The sequence below is a fragment of the Pyxicephalus adspersus genome, chromosome 2 (genome assembly GCF_032062135.1).
Source record: "Pyxicephalus adspersus chromosome 2, UCB_Pads_2.0, whole genome shotgun sequence".
NCBI lineage: Eukaryota > Metazoa > Chordata > Amphibia > Anura > Pyxicephalidae > Pyxicephalus > Pyxicephalus adspersus.
In genome coordinates, this window is record NC_092859.1 from 159,600,201 (window position 1) to 159,617,737 (window position 17,537).

General features: G+C 42.7%; 1 protein-coding gene across 1 annotated transcript in view; it reads left to right on the forward strand.

Moving 5' to 3' along the window:
- Positions 1 to 262: 262 nt before the first annotated feature.
- DBNL (drebrin like) overlaps positions 263 to 17,537 on the forward strand; it is a 31,038-nt gene continuing 13,763 nt past the window's right edge. Inside the window, exons 1-5 of the mRNA XM_072402905.1 lie at positions 263 to 455; positions 10,070 to 10,125; positions 10,335 to 10,447; positions 10,529 to 10,603; positions 17,069 to 17,212. Of these exons, the coding sequence (XP_072259006.1) occupies positions 373 to 455; positions 10,070 to 10,125; positions 10,335 to 10,447; positions 10,529 to 10,603; positions 17,069 to 17,212 (471 nt within the window). The 5' untranslated portion in view covers positions 263 to 372. The remainder of the gene's footprint in view (positions 456 to 10,069; positions 10,126 to 10,334; positions 10,448 to 10,528; positions 10,604 to 17,068; positions 17,213 to 17,537) is intronic.

The window sequence follows — 17,537 nt, forward strand, 5'->3', positions numbered from 1 at the left end:
TGACACTAAAATAAAAAATAATAAATGTTATGAGGAAGTAAAATGTAAAAGAAAGGAAACCTGCAACCATGACCACACACTTCCTATGACTGTGGAAATTCAGGTCTGCTGTGTATAATGGGGAAGTTGCACCCTGGGGACCTCCTATGGGTGCTGAGTGGGACAGAAAGAGAAATGACAAATTGATACATTGTATCTATGGGCGCTATGCCGGGGCCGGACACCAGAGGGCGCCCGCGGAGGAGCTGAGAAGAAGGAAGCTGGAGAGGGCGCAGTGCGGGGCTGGGTGGTGGAGGAAGTGCAGGAGGTGCTCAGGGGCCCGGACACAGGAGACTTCAGGTGGTTCTCAGGGGCCCAGACTGCAGCAGGAGAATGTCTGTGAATCTCAGTAAGAATGGCGCAGCTCTACAAGCCGCCTATAAGGATGTTGTGGACGGGAAATCCAAGACTGACTGGTGAGTGATGGGCCTGGCTGTGTGTGAAGGACTACAAGTCCCAGCGTGCCCCTGCTGGATGGCTGGGGTCCCTGCATGTCACTCTATGGGCTGTCATTGCTCCATTCAGATGTCTCCATAGGGGGTGGGACCACCGTACCTTTCATCCTAAAATGTGAGAGGTCACCTTACCTTACAGATGGGGCCCCTGAAATCAGCAAGGGCCCCCAGGTAATATTTAGTCAATGGAAGCATAGACTGCAGGTAGATTACAGGAGAATTGTATGCTGGTTTGGGATTTGTTTTATGATTACAGGAAGTGACAAGGGCTCAGCATTTCTGGCAGGATTATTAGGTATGGCTGAAAATGTTCCTAACCCCCCAAAAAAAAGACTAATTCTGGAGGTACCTATGGGTATGAATCCATATGTATAACCATGAAGGTGGCCATGGTGGGGGTGTATTTGTGGCACCATAGACACACACATAAACTTTAATGGGGTTTGTGCCACTATTCAATCTTATGGACCCCCTGAGAATGCGTTAGGGGTTTTTTTTTTGTACCCGTCGGGGGGTGTTCTGTGGCCATCTTCCCTATGTCGCATTGTATGTTGTTATTTCTTTATTCTATGACAGCGGCAGTGTTGGGCCTGGAACGTTCTCTTTGTAGTTTATGGAGTTTATTTATATCCGCGGATCATTAATTACATATATGACAAATACTTTGCGGCGTGCAGGCGGCCGTTCTGTATGAGCAATGCATTATGGGATATCGGTGGTGACTTCATGATGAATATTAACAGGTCATGTGATCACAACGCATGTGGAAATCGATAACTTTGTAAATTTCCCCGATTGGTTGCATTGTTTTCTGTCTGTGTTGGCTGACCAATGAATATTCAGGATTGGCTTTTTGCCCCCTGGGAATCTCTCAGCAGATTTCTTATCCTATTATTGGCTTTATAGGTTGTCTCGGGGTGAACCTGTGGGGTGTCCAAAAATGTTTATAGTTTTTTAACCCAAAGGACGAGCACATCTCCTAATCTGATGTTATAGTTGGGGTTATTATTATGTCTGAGGTCAGGGTGCCAACGTCTGTGGTCTGCACCCACCTCCTCCTCTATCTCACCATTGGTCTGTGAGTACTAAGAGGGTGCAAGAAGTGGGCCAGAGCTTCCAACCACAGAAGGTTCTGGGGGTGGGGAGAAGTGGACCAGACCTGGCAGCCTTGGAGGGGAAGGAGAGTTAGCCGGAACTGGTAGCCCATTGAAAGTGGATGAAGTGAACGAGAGTTGCTAGAGTTGGCCAACATGAAGGAAATGGGCCAAAGCCAGCCACCTTGGAGAAGCTGCAAGAAGAGTAGTGGATCAGAGTTGACTACCATGGAACATGCAAGACATCAAAATGTGTAGTTTTAGTAGGTGGGAAAGAGTGGGTCAGAACTGGCAACCATGAAGGTGCAAGATATGGGAGTGATTAGGCAAGAGCTTGTACCCAAGAAGGTGACAGGTAGGGAATGGACCAGAGCCGGCAATTACAGAAGGTGGAAGAATTTTGAGATCATGGCCAGAGTTGGCCACCATTGAACATGTGAGACATAGGAAAAAGTAGGCCAGGGCTGGTACCTTGAAAATTTATATAGGGGTGAGGGAGTGGGCCGTAGTTGGTAACCAACTGAAGGTGCAACAGAGGCAAAATGGTGGTACTAGAGTTGGCACCCATGAAGGTACCAAAAGTGGAAGCGAGTGGACCAGAGCCATCAACCTTGGAAGCTGCAAGAAGTTGGAGGTGGTGGACCTGGGTTGGCTACCTGGGAAGGTGCAAGACATCAGAATGAGTAGTCCAGAGCTGGTACCCCTAAAAGTTTTAGTAGGTGGGAAGGAACGTTCCAGAACTGGCAACTGTGAGAGAGTATGCAACTTTAGTTGCAAGACCCTGCAACTAAAGAGGTTACTGAGATGGTGCCAGGAAGGGAAAGGGCCAGAACATGCAATTACAGAAGGTGCAAGAAGTTGGAGATCATAGACCAGAGTTGGCTACCATGGGAGGTGTTAGACATAGGAAAAAGTAGGCCAGAGCAGGTACCCATGAAAGTTTCTTTAGGGGTGAGGGAGTTGGCCAGAGCTGGTAACCAACAGAAGGTTGAGGAGGTGAATGGAAGTTTCTAGAGCTGGCATCCATGAAGGTACCAAAAATGGTAGGGAATGTGCCAGAGCCATCAACCTTGGGAGCTGCAAGAAGTTAGAGTAGAGGATCAGAGTTGACTACCATGGAAGGTACAAGACATCAGTGGGAGTGGGCAAGAGTTGGCAATCTTGAAGGTTCAGTAGGTGGGAGGGAATGGGTCAGAACTGGTAACCATGAAGGTGCAGACATGGGTTGGAGTAGACAAGAGCCTGCAACCAAAGAGGTGATAAAGAATGTGCCAGGAATAGATTGGGCCGGAGCCGGCAATTAGAGAAGGTGCAAGAAGTTAAAGGTAGTTGACCTGAGTTTGGCTACTATGGAAGATGAAAGACATAGGGGTAAGTGGGCCAGAGTAGGTGCCAGGTAAGGAATGTGCCAGAACCAGCAATCCCAGAGAGTGCGAGAGGTGGGAAGGAATGGGCCAGATCTGACAGCCCCATGCAAATTAGTGTACTACAGAGTGTTCATTGCCCCGGCGGGGTGATGTGATTTTGCCTACAACCAGGGGAAGCTTTTCTTCATTCTCCTCTCCCTTAACGGTAAGACTGCAGCAAGGGCTGATCTGTACCCTCTTAGTATGGGAAGTTTACAATATTAAATATGGAAGTCTCCTGATGCACTGCAATGTTTTTACATTACCCTTTTTAGGTATCAGATGACCCCATAACCATCATTTATGTTCTTATGTCACCTGTACTCATTTTCTATTGGATGATATAAAATATGAAGTAGAAATTGTTTTAGATGAGATCTTCATTTAAGGATTTCCTGCAGATTAAGGTGACCAGTGACACAAAAATCACACCGTGTATTTATCCTGCAGATTCTTCATGTGGAAGAAATAAGTACACCCCAGTATTTGCCACCTCTTTGTCCCTTTACAGTTTGGTGATGCCAGTTATAAGAACCTCATTTAGGATGAGGCCGGAGGAGCCAGCATTAGGTGTGCCTGAAATATGGATCTGCTGTTCTCTCCTAATGTGTGATGTCTTAATATCAAGATCAAGATCAAAAGATCTCAATAAGACAGTTGTGGATTTAAAGAGATCACCAAATTATTTCTTTACAATCATTTCACTGCAAGGAAAATATTCAATAAATAAGGATTTTAAACAAATCTCAGTGTGTCCAGCCTGACAAATGCTCCCCAAGAGCTGACCATTTATTGCTCTAAGGACCCCAAAATATACTTTGCGATCTGTAGGTAACTTTGCATTTGATGTCCGAGTATATCTACAATCAGAAAGAGATTGCACCAATACCCCACCTGGGAAAGGAGCCAGGAAAAGCTTTGTTCAGAGAACATTAGGGAAATATTAAAATTCCATGGAGAATAGAGGCAGAGACTGGGCCTTCTGGAACAATGTGCTGGGGAGCGGTGGACCGGAGATAGGGTTGTTTGCCCACAGAAACAGTTTATGTGTTGCACAAACCAAAGACAGCTTTTCAGGAGAGGAGCCTCATACCAACTGTGAAGCATGGTGGTAAAAAGTCATGGTTTGGGGTCCCTTTGTTTTGTTACCAACTGTGAAGCATGGTGTTAAAAAAGTGTCATGGTTTGGAGTCTCCTTGTTACTTCAAGGTCTCTTTCCTGTATAGTCATCAAGTCATATATGAATTTTACATCCTATAAAGAGTTTTTGATCAGTATAAAAGGCCATCAGTCCCAAAGGTTAAGGTGAACTGAAAATCAATATTTAAGCATAATGTTGGTCTAAAACAAAATAACAAATCCACTCAAATAAAACATGAAGGATTGTGGGCGGGAGCCAAATGCCCTGTTTGTAAATTAGATGGGAAAGGTATGTGGGGACATAGGAAACAATTCAAACAAGCAACTTAAGAAAGTTTGCATGGCAGAGTTGTCACAATCTTCCCAAGATGTCAGACTCTGGTTGGGAATTCATGTAAATACGAAAAGGAAGTAATTTCCCCCCGTGGGGGCAGCACCAGCTTCTGAGCTCAGGGGTGCACTTACTTTTTCAACAGCACACAATCACTATTGATAATATTGGTAAATGATTGATTGGCTCATTGTGTTCTTGTTTGTATCACCTTTACCTGTAGTCTGGATAGGGATTCCATGTTTGCCGAATGTGTAGAACAATCCAGTAGCTTCCTCGGGATGCAGTTAATTTATAACAGAACAATGCGGCCCATCCAGTACTATGAGATTCATTCTCACTAATGTGCTTTGATCAGTCCGCTTTCATGACTTGTTTTACTTGGAATGATTGCAGCATGACAACATAAAGGATGAAGAAAGGATTTCAATGTCTTTTAATATTATTATTAATATTATTATACCAGATGTAGGAAGACGAGTCTGCACTTTGTATGGATTGGGGAATATAAAGTTTTGCTCACCTACAGTCAGCTTCTCGTGCAGCCGGTTCTCAGGCTAAAGATTATCATCTGGCACAAAGGAAAGCCCTAGCCGGGTCCCACCCGTGTAATTATACATTGCGAGTATGATTGTATCATATAAATGTATAAAGTCACCAATGCCGTGTATTGCAGCGTATGTACACAAGGGTTGTGTGTTCTGTGTGCAGCAAAGAGTTTAGCTTTCCCTTGTATGCAAAAGTTAAGGAACATTTTTAAAACTGATTTGTTCTCTATTATTTCTTCATTACGTTTTCCTGTGCTATTGATGGACCAAGGATGTAACAAGGAATCGTAAACCCCGGCTTCTGTGAATAATCACTAATTCAAATTGTCTGGCAATTTAAATGGAAAATCAGTTTTTTGGATTTCTTCTAATTCATTGGTCGATTTCCAACCCAAACAATAATTGTGACAGTTTAATGGAATACAAACCGTCCATCTGTGGTTTTATGTGTACAAAAACTCATATGTAGCGGACTGGTTATTCAGGTAGGTAGTCTGACTGGCTAAATGATAAATTCTCGGGAGAACTCTGTGAATCCAACAGCTCTGCCATTATGCCAATGAAAACAAAAAAATAATCCTATATTCGTATATACTTACAGCGTTCAACCCAGAAATTTTTTTAAAGCCGGGTGGGAATAAATTGTAGGCATTTAAAAACAGCCGGATGGTTACTCAAAAGTGCTTAGTGGTGCGCCCGGCTAAAAGTGTCCGGAGAGAACACTGCTCTTATACTCCTTCCTCCTTATTTCATCTCTTCATATCCTAGAATCTACTAAAACCTACTACAAGTAACACTATGCATACCACATAAACCATCATGATAATCATACTAACAATCCCTCCCTTGTGATTTAGTCTCTACATATCTTTGAAGAAGCCTAGTTGGCGAAACGCGTCAGAAAAGGGGGCTTCACTCTTTTTCTACAGTTGTCCCCCGTTTATTGAGGGGTTATGTTCCAAAACCACCTGGGATAAACAGAAATCCAAGGTACACCGATGCCACCCCTAATTGCCTATTGTTTGTTGTCTAAACTGTAAATTACCCTCCACACTCTTTAAACACACTCAAAAAAATAGCGAGATGAATTTTGGGTAAATTGGTGGAAATATCACCTTTGCTGTGAGTGCTGTAAAGTTATGGTTATTTTCTCTGTATAGCAGGTAGTCCCCTGTACTTTACATCTGACATACAGACGACTCCTAGATATGAACTAGGAGGTTGTGGGTGATATTAGGAGCTGAGCTCTTTTGCTACTTTTTGTAACTCTTTAATGACCAAGACAAACTCCGCAGTTGTTTCTTTTTGCAAATCAAACCACAGCTTGCTCTAGAATTTAATGAATTTCTAGCCTACATAAAGATTTTCCTTTGTTTTTGCTTTGTTTGTGATTTACTCACAGTGAGGATTTTATACCGTCACTGACACCACACTGCCTAATAATATGCTGAGACAAACATCTGTCCTAATTGCATTTATTAAAATAATGTACATGTTCCGACTTGCATACAAATTCAACTTAAGAACAAACCTACATCTTGTATGTAACCCGGGGACTACCTGTATGTACAAAATCTAGTTCCAAAGAAAAATCCGCAACATTAGGGGGATTTGTATATAGGGAAATTATAAATTAGTAGGTCGTCTATCCCATGAGGGTTTATCACTGACTGTATGTAAACGTTTGTAATTATCATCATGGAAAACATTTTTCATATTTAATTTATTTTGAATTGTCTTATTATATTGAAATCTCAAATCCTTCGGCTCTCGCTTCTCCACACATAAAATTTGCAGATGAAAGGAGTAAAGAGGAAGTTGCTGGCACTGGGTTATAGAGAGGTTGGAGGGGACAATAGGCGTTCTAAATAAATGGATCTCAATGTTCCCCTGATGGAAGCTGAGTAGCCCAAGCTGCAGGAAGAGAGCCAGAAAAAGTCCATAATAGAAGCCTAACATTTCATGTCGGAAAGTGCTGTCAGTCTCCCTTCCTGAACATTCTTCCAGGATGGTAGAGGAAATGATGACCTCATCAATGTGCTGCCACCAATCTGTATTATGACCTGCAGCTGAGAAAAGTGTGCTCACTGAACTAGCTGTACCCTTTACCTGGGGTGTATAGATCAAGGTTTGCCAACCAGGGCTCCTGCAGGGGGCGCTAGGGGATGCAATTAGCAGTTTGCACCTCACAGGTCAGTTTGTGACCCCACTGATCATCTGTAAGGGTGACATTCTTCCCACTGACCAGCACTGTAAGAGGAATTCATCCCACTGACCCCCACACTAATATACTGTGAGCTGCGGATTTAATAATTCTGAAAGGGGGGCCCTGAGACCTGAAAGTTATTTCAAGTTTTTTTGTGTTATAAAGGTTGAGAGTTGCTTTGAAGGATTGCATATATTTGGCAGGTAAATCTGTCCCCTAAGGAGTTAGTTTTCTGGTGGCTGCCTGGTGTATTATACAATGACGTTATCACTGTGCTGTACATATCCTGTGCAGAGATTATAGCTGTGGGAGGGACCCACTTGGAACCCGCCCACTACCAGCTACCTGCTGAAAACTAGAGGGGGCGGAGACAAGACCAGTCTGCCTGCACATGGAGAGAGAGCTGCAGTGACCGGTCTGTAATACAGGAAGTTCCTGCACAGATCTGCAGGAGTTCAGAGAAGACTATGATATACATTGTATAATATTTGCTGATCCTAGAGATCACCTTTATCTCACAGGCCTTGCAGCTTTTCAATGATTTACCTCCTCTGTTCATTCTTTTATTCTGGTCTGCTGATCGTTGCAGCATTTTATTTGATGTTGATTTTTAGATGCAGAGATGATAATTTGCGTTTATTTGGCCCTATTGTTTCCTCCCTGCTTATCTGACAGTCTTACTGGCTGCTGGGTGACGCAGGCTCTTGTTGTTCTCTGCTCACTGCCGGCTAATTGAGGAAGTCTGTGTCTTTTAAAGTAGAAAACAAGAAGTGGGGATGTGTGGGAAGTGTTAACCCATAGTGTGGCAGGCTGGCACTGATAGAGGGGGGCTGGGAGAGATGGTGGAAGTTGGCATGTTACTATAGCGCAGTGTTAGGATGGGAATGACACAGCAGCGAGTTCCTTGCAATTGTGGTAAAGCGTTATGAAAAAAAACTGTGACCACATCATGACTTTGCTCTATATTTGTACTTCCTTCCTTCTTGTGTCTCGGCATCAGATGGTGATACATACGAGGGACAACAAGTCCCAGCACAGGCTGAGCGGTGTGAATGGATATTGTTTCTAAAGATTAGCTACAATCTTGCAACAATTGTTCTATTCTGCATCAGGTGGGCTGCTGATATGCGAATCACCCCATCCTGTAACTCCAATTGTCGCTCACATTCACAGGAACATCTCCAAGTCACATTGAAAATATTTTAACACCTACAACTAAAATTGTTTTTAATATTATTTTATTATTTCATATTGGTAGCTCTGGGGCCCTTTAGGCATTTTATATAACCCCTTTAACAAGTGAAGCTTAAAGGGTCCCAGTGCTATGCTGGTGCAGGGGTGAGGAGACCTACCTGTTACACCTGGATATGAGTCATGTGACTCACTCACCTTTCTCCAGTTTAATGGTGCTGATCAGTGGATATATATCAATATTGAATTTTTATCTCTAGCTTCCGATACCTGTTGAGGGGTCTTGTTACATCTGTTTTGTTGGGGACATTTATTCCTAGGGGACATTTATTCCTAGAACCTTTCCAGGTTTTGTGCAATTCATATACAGAATTATATGATCTCACCTAAATTGTTACCATCTCGCCCTCTTCAATCCATATTATGAGCATGCTGATCTGATGAAGCAGGCTGTGTCCTGTGAAACGCGTTATCGATTCTGCTTTTGTTCTGTAAGTAATGTTATTGTCTTATGTTTCCATGTGTAAATAAGCATATTGCACCAAGTGTGTGATAGTTTATTTGTAAACACTTTTTCTTGCATTTTATAAAAAATTGAAATAAAGTGGAATTTCAACAGACACATAGTATAGGTTTGGTAAAAGCCTCTTTATTTTGGTGCCAAAAAACTTTACCTTTGTGGTGGAAACCCAGATTAAGCTCCCATTTTAGCTCTGTGGTGCACGAGGAGGTCAGACCCTTCCGCGTTCAGTCATTGTGGTAATTTTATTAGGCAGGTTTGCTTATGTGAATGTTAAGGTGCGTACACACTTCCAATTTTTATCGTTCCAATCGAACACGAACGATCGATTGGGCAAAAAATCGTTCGTAAAAAAGTAACCAACGACGCCGACGAACGAGGAAAGTCGCTGGAAACGAACGACCGGACCGACGGATCGGATTGGACGACGATCGTTGAACATCGTTCGTGTGTACGGTCGTTCGTTGATCGTCCATGTTCAGAGCATGCGTGATGAACGAACGTCCGTTCACTTTCCTGTCGTGCACATAGTTCCTCTATCGTTCAAACGATCGTATCTATTGTGTGTACAATATCTACGAACGATCGTGTCGTTACCTCTATGTGCAGGATCGGTGCTATACGATCGTTCATATATATCGTGCATGAACGTTCGTCATTCGTTTTCCAACGATAATAATTGGAAGTGTGTACGTAGCTTTAGCGGGTAGTACCAGTCTGTTATGTTGGTTGGTGACCATTTACAAGGCCTCTATGTAGCTGTCAATGGTTTGTAACCCAGAATGAGCCACTCAGACACAAACCTTTGCATGGAAACTTTTCATTAAAAAAAGGAGACATTGTTTTCAGAATTGTCACAAATCACAATATCACCACTCAAGTGTATTAAAGATCCCTATGTACCTGTGGGTATTACTCATGGCTCTAAGACTTACCCAGGGGGGTAAGTACAGGGGTGCTCGTTGTACCTGTGATAAAAGCCCAGTCACTGGGTCTCACTTCAAAACTTTTAAGCTTTATTAAAATAAGTATGTGTGGATTTTATATTACGGAAGCCACAAATCTTCTAAATGGTCACATTTGCTTGCTGCGTTGGTAATTACGTATTCGCTGTGTCTGATCTTCTATTTTCATTTCAGGGCTTTGTACACTTATGAAGGAAACAGCAATGACATCAGACTAGCGGGGACTGGAGGTGAGTGGTTTTGTATTTGATAATATTCTCTGTGATGAATTGCTGAGCTGCTGCAGATTGAGCTCTAACCACGTCCGCCTTGTATGTGTGTGCAGTCAGCTACATTTGTGTTGCTGCTTCCATATGTGCCCCCCCCTCCTCCCCGTGTCACCAATTGTCCCCCTTTACTCCATCTTTTCCTTCTCTCCCCCCCCCCCAATATTCCACAGATGGCGGGCTGGAAGAACTGGTGGACGAGCTGAGTAGCGGGAAGGTTATGTATGCTTTTTGCAGAGTGCTGGACCCCAACTCCGGTCTCCCCAAATACGTCCTCATCAATTGGGTGAGTGGAGGATCAATGTTACCAATAAGTTGGTTGACTTTATGCCAGGCTTGACTTTATCTTATGTTCTTTCTCCGCCAGACAGGGGAGGGCGTCAATGATTCCAGGAAAGGAGTGTGTGCCAACCATGTCAGCACCATGGCAAACTTTCTTAAGGTAAAAGACGGCTTGTTGCCAGTAACACATTAATGGTCATCTCTTACATCTGTATATATCAGATATCTGCATGTTATTTGTATCTGTGTCTGATTCTAATGCACTTTATGCTTTCTGTATACCACAGTTCTTTTTTTCAATCTTAGAGAACACAATCTCACTTCATGGGGACCTAACTGACTAAAAGTAGGTTATTAGTCTGTGCCAATGTATACTGGATATGTGGTGCCACCTCCCTAATTCAAATTTGTTTTATAAAACAGATCAGCCGGCCTTCTTCCATTGCTCCATGGTCCAATTCTGACACTTATGTTACCATTGTAGGTGCTTTGAGCAATGGACTGTGGCCAGCATTGGCACTCTGACTGCTCTGGAGCTATGTGGCCCCCCATACAAGCTGCAATGGATTGTGGGGGGGTGACACGTTTCTTTCACAGTCGGCATTATGCGTTTTAGCAAATTGTGCTGCTGTAGCCACCAGTGTGATCAGACCAAACACACATTCTAGAGATTCACTATTCTATTTTTTTTCCAAACTTTCAGGTAATTTGTAGATTTCCTGTTGTCTCTCCCATCGCAAATCATGCGATAAGATTGGGGACCACACTTTTCAGAGTTTGCAGGCTCCATTACTGCTGTCATTATTGGATGGCTACTGGTGAGTCTGATCTGAGCTGACTCAATTCTGTAAACCCACCCATGTACCTAACCCTTCCATCAGATTACAGAGCTGATCCCTCCATTCCAGGCCTGAATTCTTGTTTCATCTGGCATCAGTAGATTGATTTTATCTACTGATGCCAGATGATAACCAATATCTAATGGTATCCCCGGCCCTTTTTAGCTGGGCGCACCACCCGGCACTTTTCAGTAACCACCCAGCTGAGTTGGGTCACAATGCAGGGGCTGCCACCTGCCTACAGCTTCTTCCCACCCAGCTTAAAAACATTTCTGGGTTGAACTCCAATGCTGAAATGAACCAACAAGGTATTATTATGTGAGAAATGACTGAAAGTTTCTGTTCTGTGTGAAACTAATATATTCACATGAGAAACCCAAAGAGAAGAAGTATGATGGCCGCCATGGCTGGAAATAGCTTTTCCCTGTTCCCTGTCTTGGTCTGTCCATCGGTTTCAGTACTTTCTGTGACCCTAACCCAAAAACAGAATTTCTGCTGGTTTTCCTGATCTGTGTGATTGCTGCAGGCCAGAGATGAGGAGGAGGCCATGGATGGCAGCTTCTGTCAGGACTTGTGAATATAGATTCACAAGTCCCATTACAGACAGATTCAGGCATTGGGCTATCATGTCACTACACAGCAGGCAAAGAGTGTACAGGAAGGGATTTCAGACTTCACTGGTGGCCTGCCTGTTCCAGGTTATTGGCTCTCTATATAGTGAGGCTAGGAATGAGATGACCGCACTGGAACCTGAGCTAAACTAAACCTGCAATACTTTCCGGTGCCCATTCCTTGGCAAAGCACTCGCTGACATCTTCTTACTACTCTTCCTGTAGACAATCTTCGGCCATCCTGATTGGCCAGGCTGGGATGACGTAACTCCTGCGCAGTTCATTCATTTCCGGCATGAGCTGTGCTCCCAGATCCTTCAGGCAGGTAGGAAGGGTTATTGCCGGAGAGACATCACCTTGTCGCTTTCTGCAGTAATGGCCGGCCAGATTGTGGAATATTAAAGTGGAGCTTCCATATCTGTTCTTGTTGGTTTAGTGCGATTTACAACAGGTTTAAAAAAAAAAAACCTTCTAAGTATTAACTGATATTTTCTATCTATGAATGTAATATAGCTAGTGAATTGTAACTTGAGCTAGAGAGCTCTGTAAACATGAAAGCTAGGCACTGGGGGCAAAGGGAGACTAAAGCTTCACCTAAAGAATATCAAATCATATAATACAATATATTTTATGTGATATTTACTGGACAGAATAATTTGAGAATGTCGTAATCCACAACCTGTCCAAACCCCTATAAATACTCTATAAATGAGTTTCTTCCCGCATAAGATATGCGTTCCTTTCCTGTAACCCGGCTCTGATGCTGAGATCTCCGAGCTCAATGTGAGGAGTAAGCTGCTGATTCTGATGTTATCCACGACTTCCGGCTTTGTGGTAGACATAACATTTGTATTCCTTTCTTTGGCCCATACATGGAGAGAGATATAAAGAATCAATTCTTAGAACCACCTAATGCAGAACAGCCAGACGAAGGTAGACACAGAACATGTAATCTGTATTTTATTTCAGCAGCTTGACCCAGACAGGAAGTGCTGACTTAGACACACATAAGGATTGTATTAGACTGCCGAAATCCAATACATGTCAGACCATCCAACTCAAGAAAATCCCCCGGTGGAGTCATCCTGGAGGAGTCGACTAGTCATCTTGTCATTGTATGTCTGGCTGAAATGTGCAGACGGCCGGCCATACACAAAACGCATTGAAGTTTAGTATGATGCAGGAATCATGCAGTCAGTAGGGTTGCAGTGGTGTAAGGATTGCAGAATATTGCGGTATTTTTACCCCTTGCTGCTGAATGACATTTTAGATTTGGTGCAGAGAGAATTTCTCATGTCTATGTATGGCTTGCAAGGTATGACAGAAGAAAAAGAGATTCACACAAGTGAATTATTTTTTTATTCCTAATCTGGTATTGAGAGGAAAAAAGAAGAACCTCCCCACCTCTGACAACCATCAGCCAATGGGAACGCAGCCCACTGTTTACCCCAATAACCTTGCAGCTCCTAAATACAACTGTATGTAATGTAACTGCAGAAAATTCATCAGTAAATATCGTTATGATAACCGGTAATTATAAGATCGTTATTTAGTATTTATATAGCACCAACATATTACACAGTGCTGTACAAAGCATATAGTCATGTGACTAGCTATACCTCAGGGGAGCTCACAATCTAATGTCCCTACCATAGTCATACGTCATTAGCACAGTCTAAGGTAAATTTTGGGGAAAGCCAATTAACCTAACTGCATGTTTTTGCGTTGTGGGAAGAAACCGGAGTACCCGGAGGACAACCTGCAAACTCCATGCAGATAATGTCCTGGCCGAGATTCGAACCTGGGACCCAGCGCAGCAAAGGCCAGAGTACTAAACACTGAGCCACCATGCTGCTCATAATAGATAACTAAAGTATACCAAAAGAGATAAACTGCTTTTTCTAATTTTTCTGTTTGAAATAGAGAGTTGGTCTAGAACCCCTAAAGATATTTCACCTTTGGTGATTTTTCTTCACTTTCTGTCCTGTAGACACAGTAGGAACCCATCACAGTTAGTTGTCACCAAAAGCAATATCCTGGCCTCTTCCAGTGTAATTCAGAGTTTGATTTCTGTTTCCTTGACTGAACTTTTGTGCTTTTGAAGCGTTTTATATTTAGCTTTTGGAAATCTGTTTTCTCTTAGCTGCCCTCCTGTAATCATTCTTTAATGTCTCCTGATGCTTAGATCTTCTTTTTCTATATTTGTTCCTCCAGTTTCTCTGAGCTCAGCTTTTCTCTTCATTCCCTATTTCACATTGTCCTCAAAGGTTCATATTTCCTTCCACATAGGTTTTGGATGTTCTCGGATCTGATGTCTTTAATCTGCTCCAACCACAGCTGCGGCTGGTTGAGTCATCTGAGAAATGACTTCACGTGTTTTGTATTTCTACCTGCAAAATGCTCAGCGGATTCTTCCTTTTCAAGGCCACTTTTATTTCTTTAAAGAGAGAATTCAGAAAGTGATCACAATCCTGAGCCCAGTTCAGCGTCTGATTGGCTGTGTCCCTATAGAAAAGTGAAGTTATCCACGCTTTGCAGCTTAGTTCCAAATACATCCGGGGTCAGAATGAAACCTGGGGGTCACCAGATGGAGAAGCCTTTGAAGAAGAACATTGTCACTGACATGTAGTTTGTAGATCAGTTCACTAATTTTCTTTAAGCTCACGCTTTATATAGATTTGCCATTTGGGTCCTCACATTGGTCCCAGGTTTGCCATGGGGAGTTTTGGCTGTTTGTTTACATGCAACTCATAGGCTTCTTAGAAGAAAAGTTGAGGCATGCATGGTCTAAGGAGGAATTTTGTATCCAGTTGTGGCATTGAAAGCGGAATAAACCCGCAAATACTTACCTGTGCCATTCCCTTACAGGGCACCGTTATCTCCTCCTCTCCTCTTTGCTTTTCTTCGCTTCTCTTCCATGCTTCGGTTCCCTTCACTTCCCTGCTTCTCTTCTCCTCCTCTTCCTGTTGACAATCTTCAGCCATCTTAATTTCCTAGGCCTGGATGGCGTAGGTGTATTTATTTCAGACATGTGCAGAGGAAGCCAGGATTGCCGGGTATCTGGGTAAGCAAAGCAGACGATGCACATGCACAGCTCAACTTTTTGCTAGATACCCAGAGGGAGTACTGCATTGCCCGTCACTTTCTGTAACAATGACCTGCCTGGCCTTGGATTCTTAAATTGAAAAATCAATCTCTCCAATCAATATCTCCATGGCAAGATTTCCATTTAACCCTTACCCCAAAAAGCCCAACAAGGTGTCTAGTCACCAATAAATCTTCAGTTTATCCAAACTATGAATATGCAAATGGTTACACCACCGTGGCTTTGTGGTGGCTCTTGGCATGTGACCAGAACATTGGCACTGCCCTGGTAATATAATAAAAAACATAAGATGCCAACTTATCATTCAGCTTGGCAGTAAACCCAAAACTAATGCTGACTTTGAAATGTCTAATGGAGGAAACAGATTGCTATATGGAATTTAAATGATAAAGGTCTGAGGAATTAGGTAGATATTGGAATAAACTGTGTGAGTGCATGAAGAGCTGTCACGATGAATCATAAAGCTAAAATTAGACATTTTTTAGTCTTTAGAACATGCAGTGTAACTGCTGTGAGCCCATTCCCTGGAATATGTTATCCAGATTTCTGTTCAGCATATCTTGTATTGTGCGTTCCAGCCAGAGTCATAGAGGAAGATTTTTTTTTTTCTAATTCTTGCTGGAAATTTTTATAAAAATATTGGAAACTTCCAAAGGCATCAAAATATAACCTGTAAGGATCAGTAAAATCAGGATGGTATTTTAATATGGAATTAAACAATTCCTAATAAAAGACTCAATGTGATACACTGCATTCCAGAATTTGAGTGCATCCGTTTTCTAACCCACATCGCTCACCAAATATGTACAAAGAACATTGCATGGAGTTCACATAGCTGTGCAATCCAGACAAAATGGGGACGGATATTTACAGGAGGACTCTGCTTAATCAGGAGATGGGGATTAGATGTGTAAGGTACATCCCCCCCGAAATGATCATCTACTGGCATAAAAATAATATTATTATTATCATCAATATTAATATAATTAATAATAATAAATAGGATTTATATAGCGCCAACATATGATGCAGCCCTGTACAATAAATAGAGGTTGCAAATGACAGACAGTGACACAGGAGGAGGAGAGGACCCTGCCCCGCAGAGCTTACAATCTAAGAGATGGGGGAAGTATCACACAATAGGAGAGGTATATGGAATGGTGGGGGAGTAGTGAGGGTTTAGGTGACAGAAAAAAGAGGGTTAGAGTGAGGTTAAGGCATTGGGTTTTAGGGCTGTTTGAAATGAGCAGAAAGTAGGAGCAAGCCGAAACGGATGAGGAAGACCATTCCAGAGAGTTGGGGCAGCTCTAAAAGTCTTGGCTTAGCTGTTGGTTGGAAAGCTGTGTATTAGATATGTTGGTGAGTAGGTAGGTGGGAAGGCTGTGTATGGGGTAGGTAGGTGGGAAGGCTATGTATGGGGTAGGTAGGTGCAAAGGCTGTGTATCAGTAGGTAGGTGGGCAGGATGGATGAGTCTGGCTGCAGCATTCATAATATATTGTAGAGGAGAACGTCGGGTAAGTGGAATACCAGAGAGGAGGAGGTTACAGTAGTCCAGATGAGACATAGGAGCGTGTACAAGGAGTTTGGTGGTCTCAGGGGACAGGTAGGAGTGGATTTGGAGATGTTGCGGAGGTGAACCGGACCTGGAAATGTTTTGAATATGGGGGGTAAATGAGAGGAAGGTGACACCAAGACAACGTGCCTGAGGGGAGGGATGAATAACAGTGTTATAAGAGTTAGAAATATGTCAGGGGGAGATTTGGACACAGAAATGCACACATATGACCCCATGGCATGATGATATTTTGTTCATGATCCATATTTGATAAATGTTGTGGATTGAACCTATTACATTGGTTGGTTTAATAAGATTTTCTTTCTTTAAAATATGATTTATTTTTTATTTTATGTCAGTTTGTGTTATATTTTGTTGCTGCTGAAATCTCTATATTTATTTAGGATGATGGTCCCATCATTTCTTGTATTGCCTTGTCTAAATCTTGTGAATTAATAGCAATTTTTGCACATTCAGGTCTTTTATTTCCCCTTCTACATTCTCTTTCCTCAGGGCGCTCACGTCACGGTCAATGCCCGCGCTGATGAGGACGTGGAACCAGACACTATTATGGAGAAGGTGGCCAAAGCTTCTGGAGCCAACTACAACTTCCATAAAGAGACTGGCAGAGGTGGAGATGCTCCTCAGGGCCCGGTGGTGAGTTTTGATGTTGGGATTAGTTTGTGTAGACAAAATCATGTGAAGCTGAATATGCAGCAAATCAGCATTGTACGGTGCTGCTGGGAGGTTGTATCAATCCATATGGTGGAAGAGTTGCTTTCCATGCTGGTAGCATGTAGAGGTCTGGAATTTTAGAGATTAATTTGTTTAGGAAAGGATCCTCAACTTGCCTCCCCTTACAATACTTAACTTTGCTACTGTTTCTTTACCAGTACTTGGGGATATAGCAGAGCCCCAAATACCAGACCAGCATTATGACATTAGGCATTGAGTTATGGCAGCTCATTCATATGAATAGGCT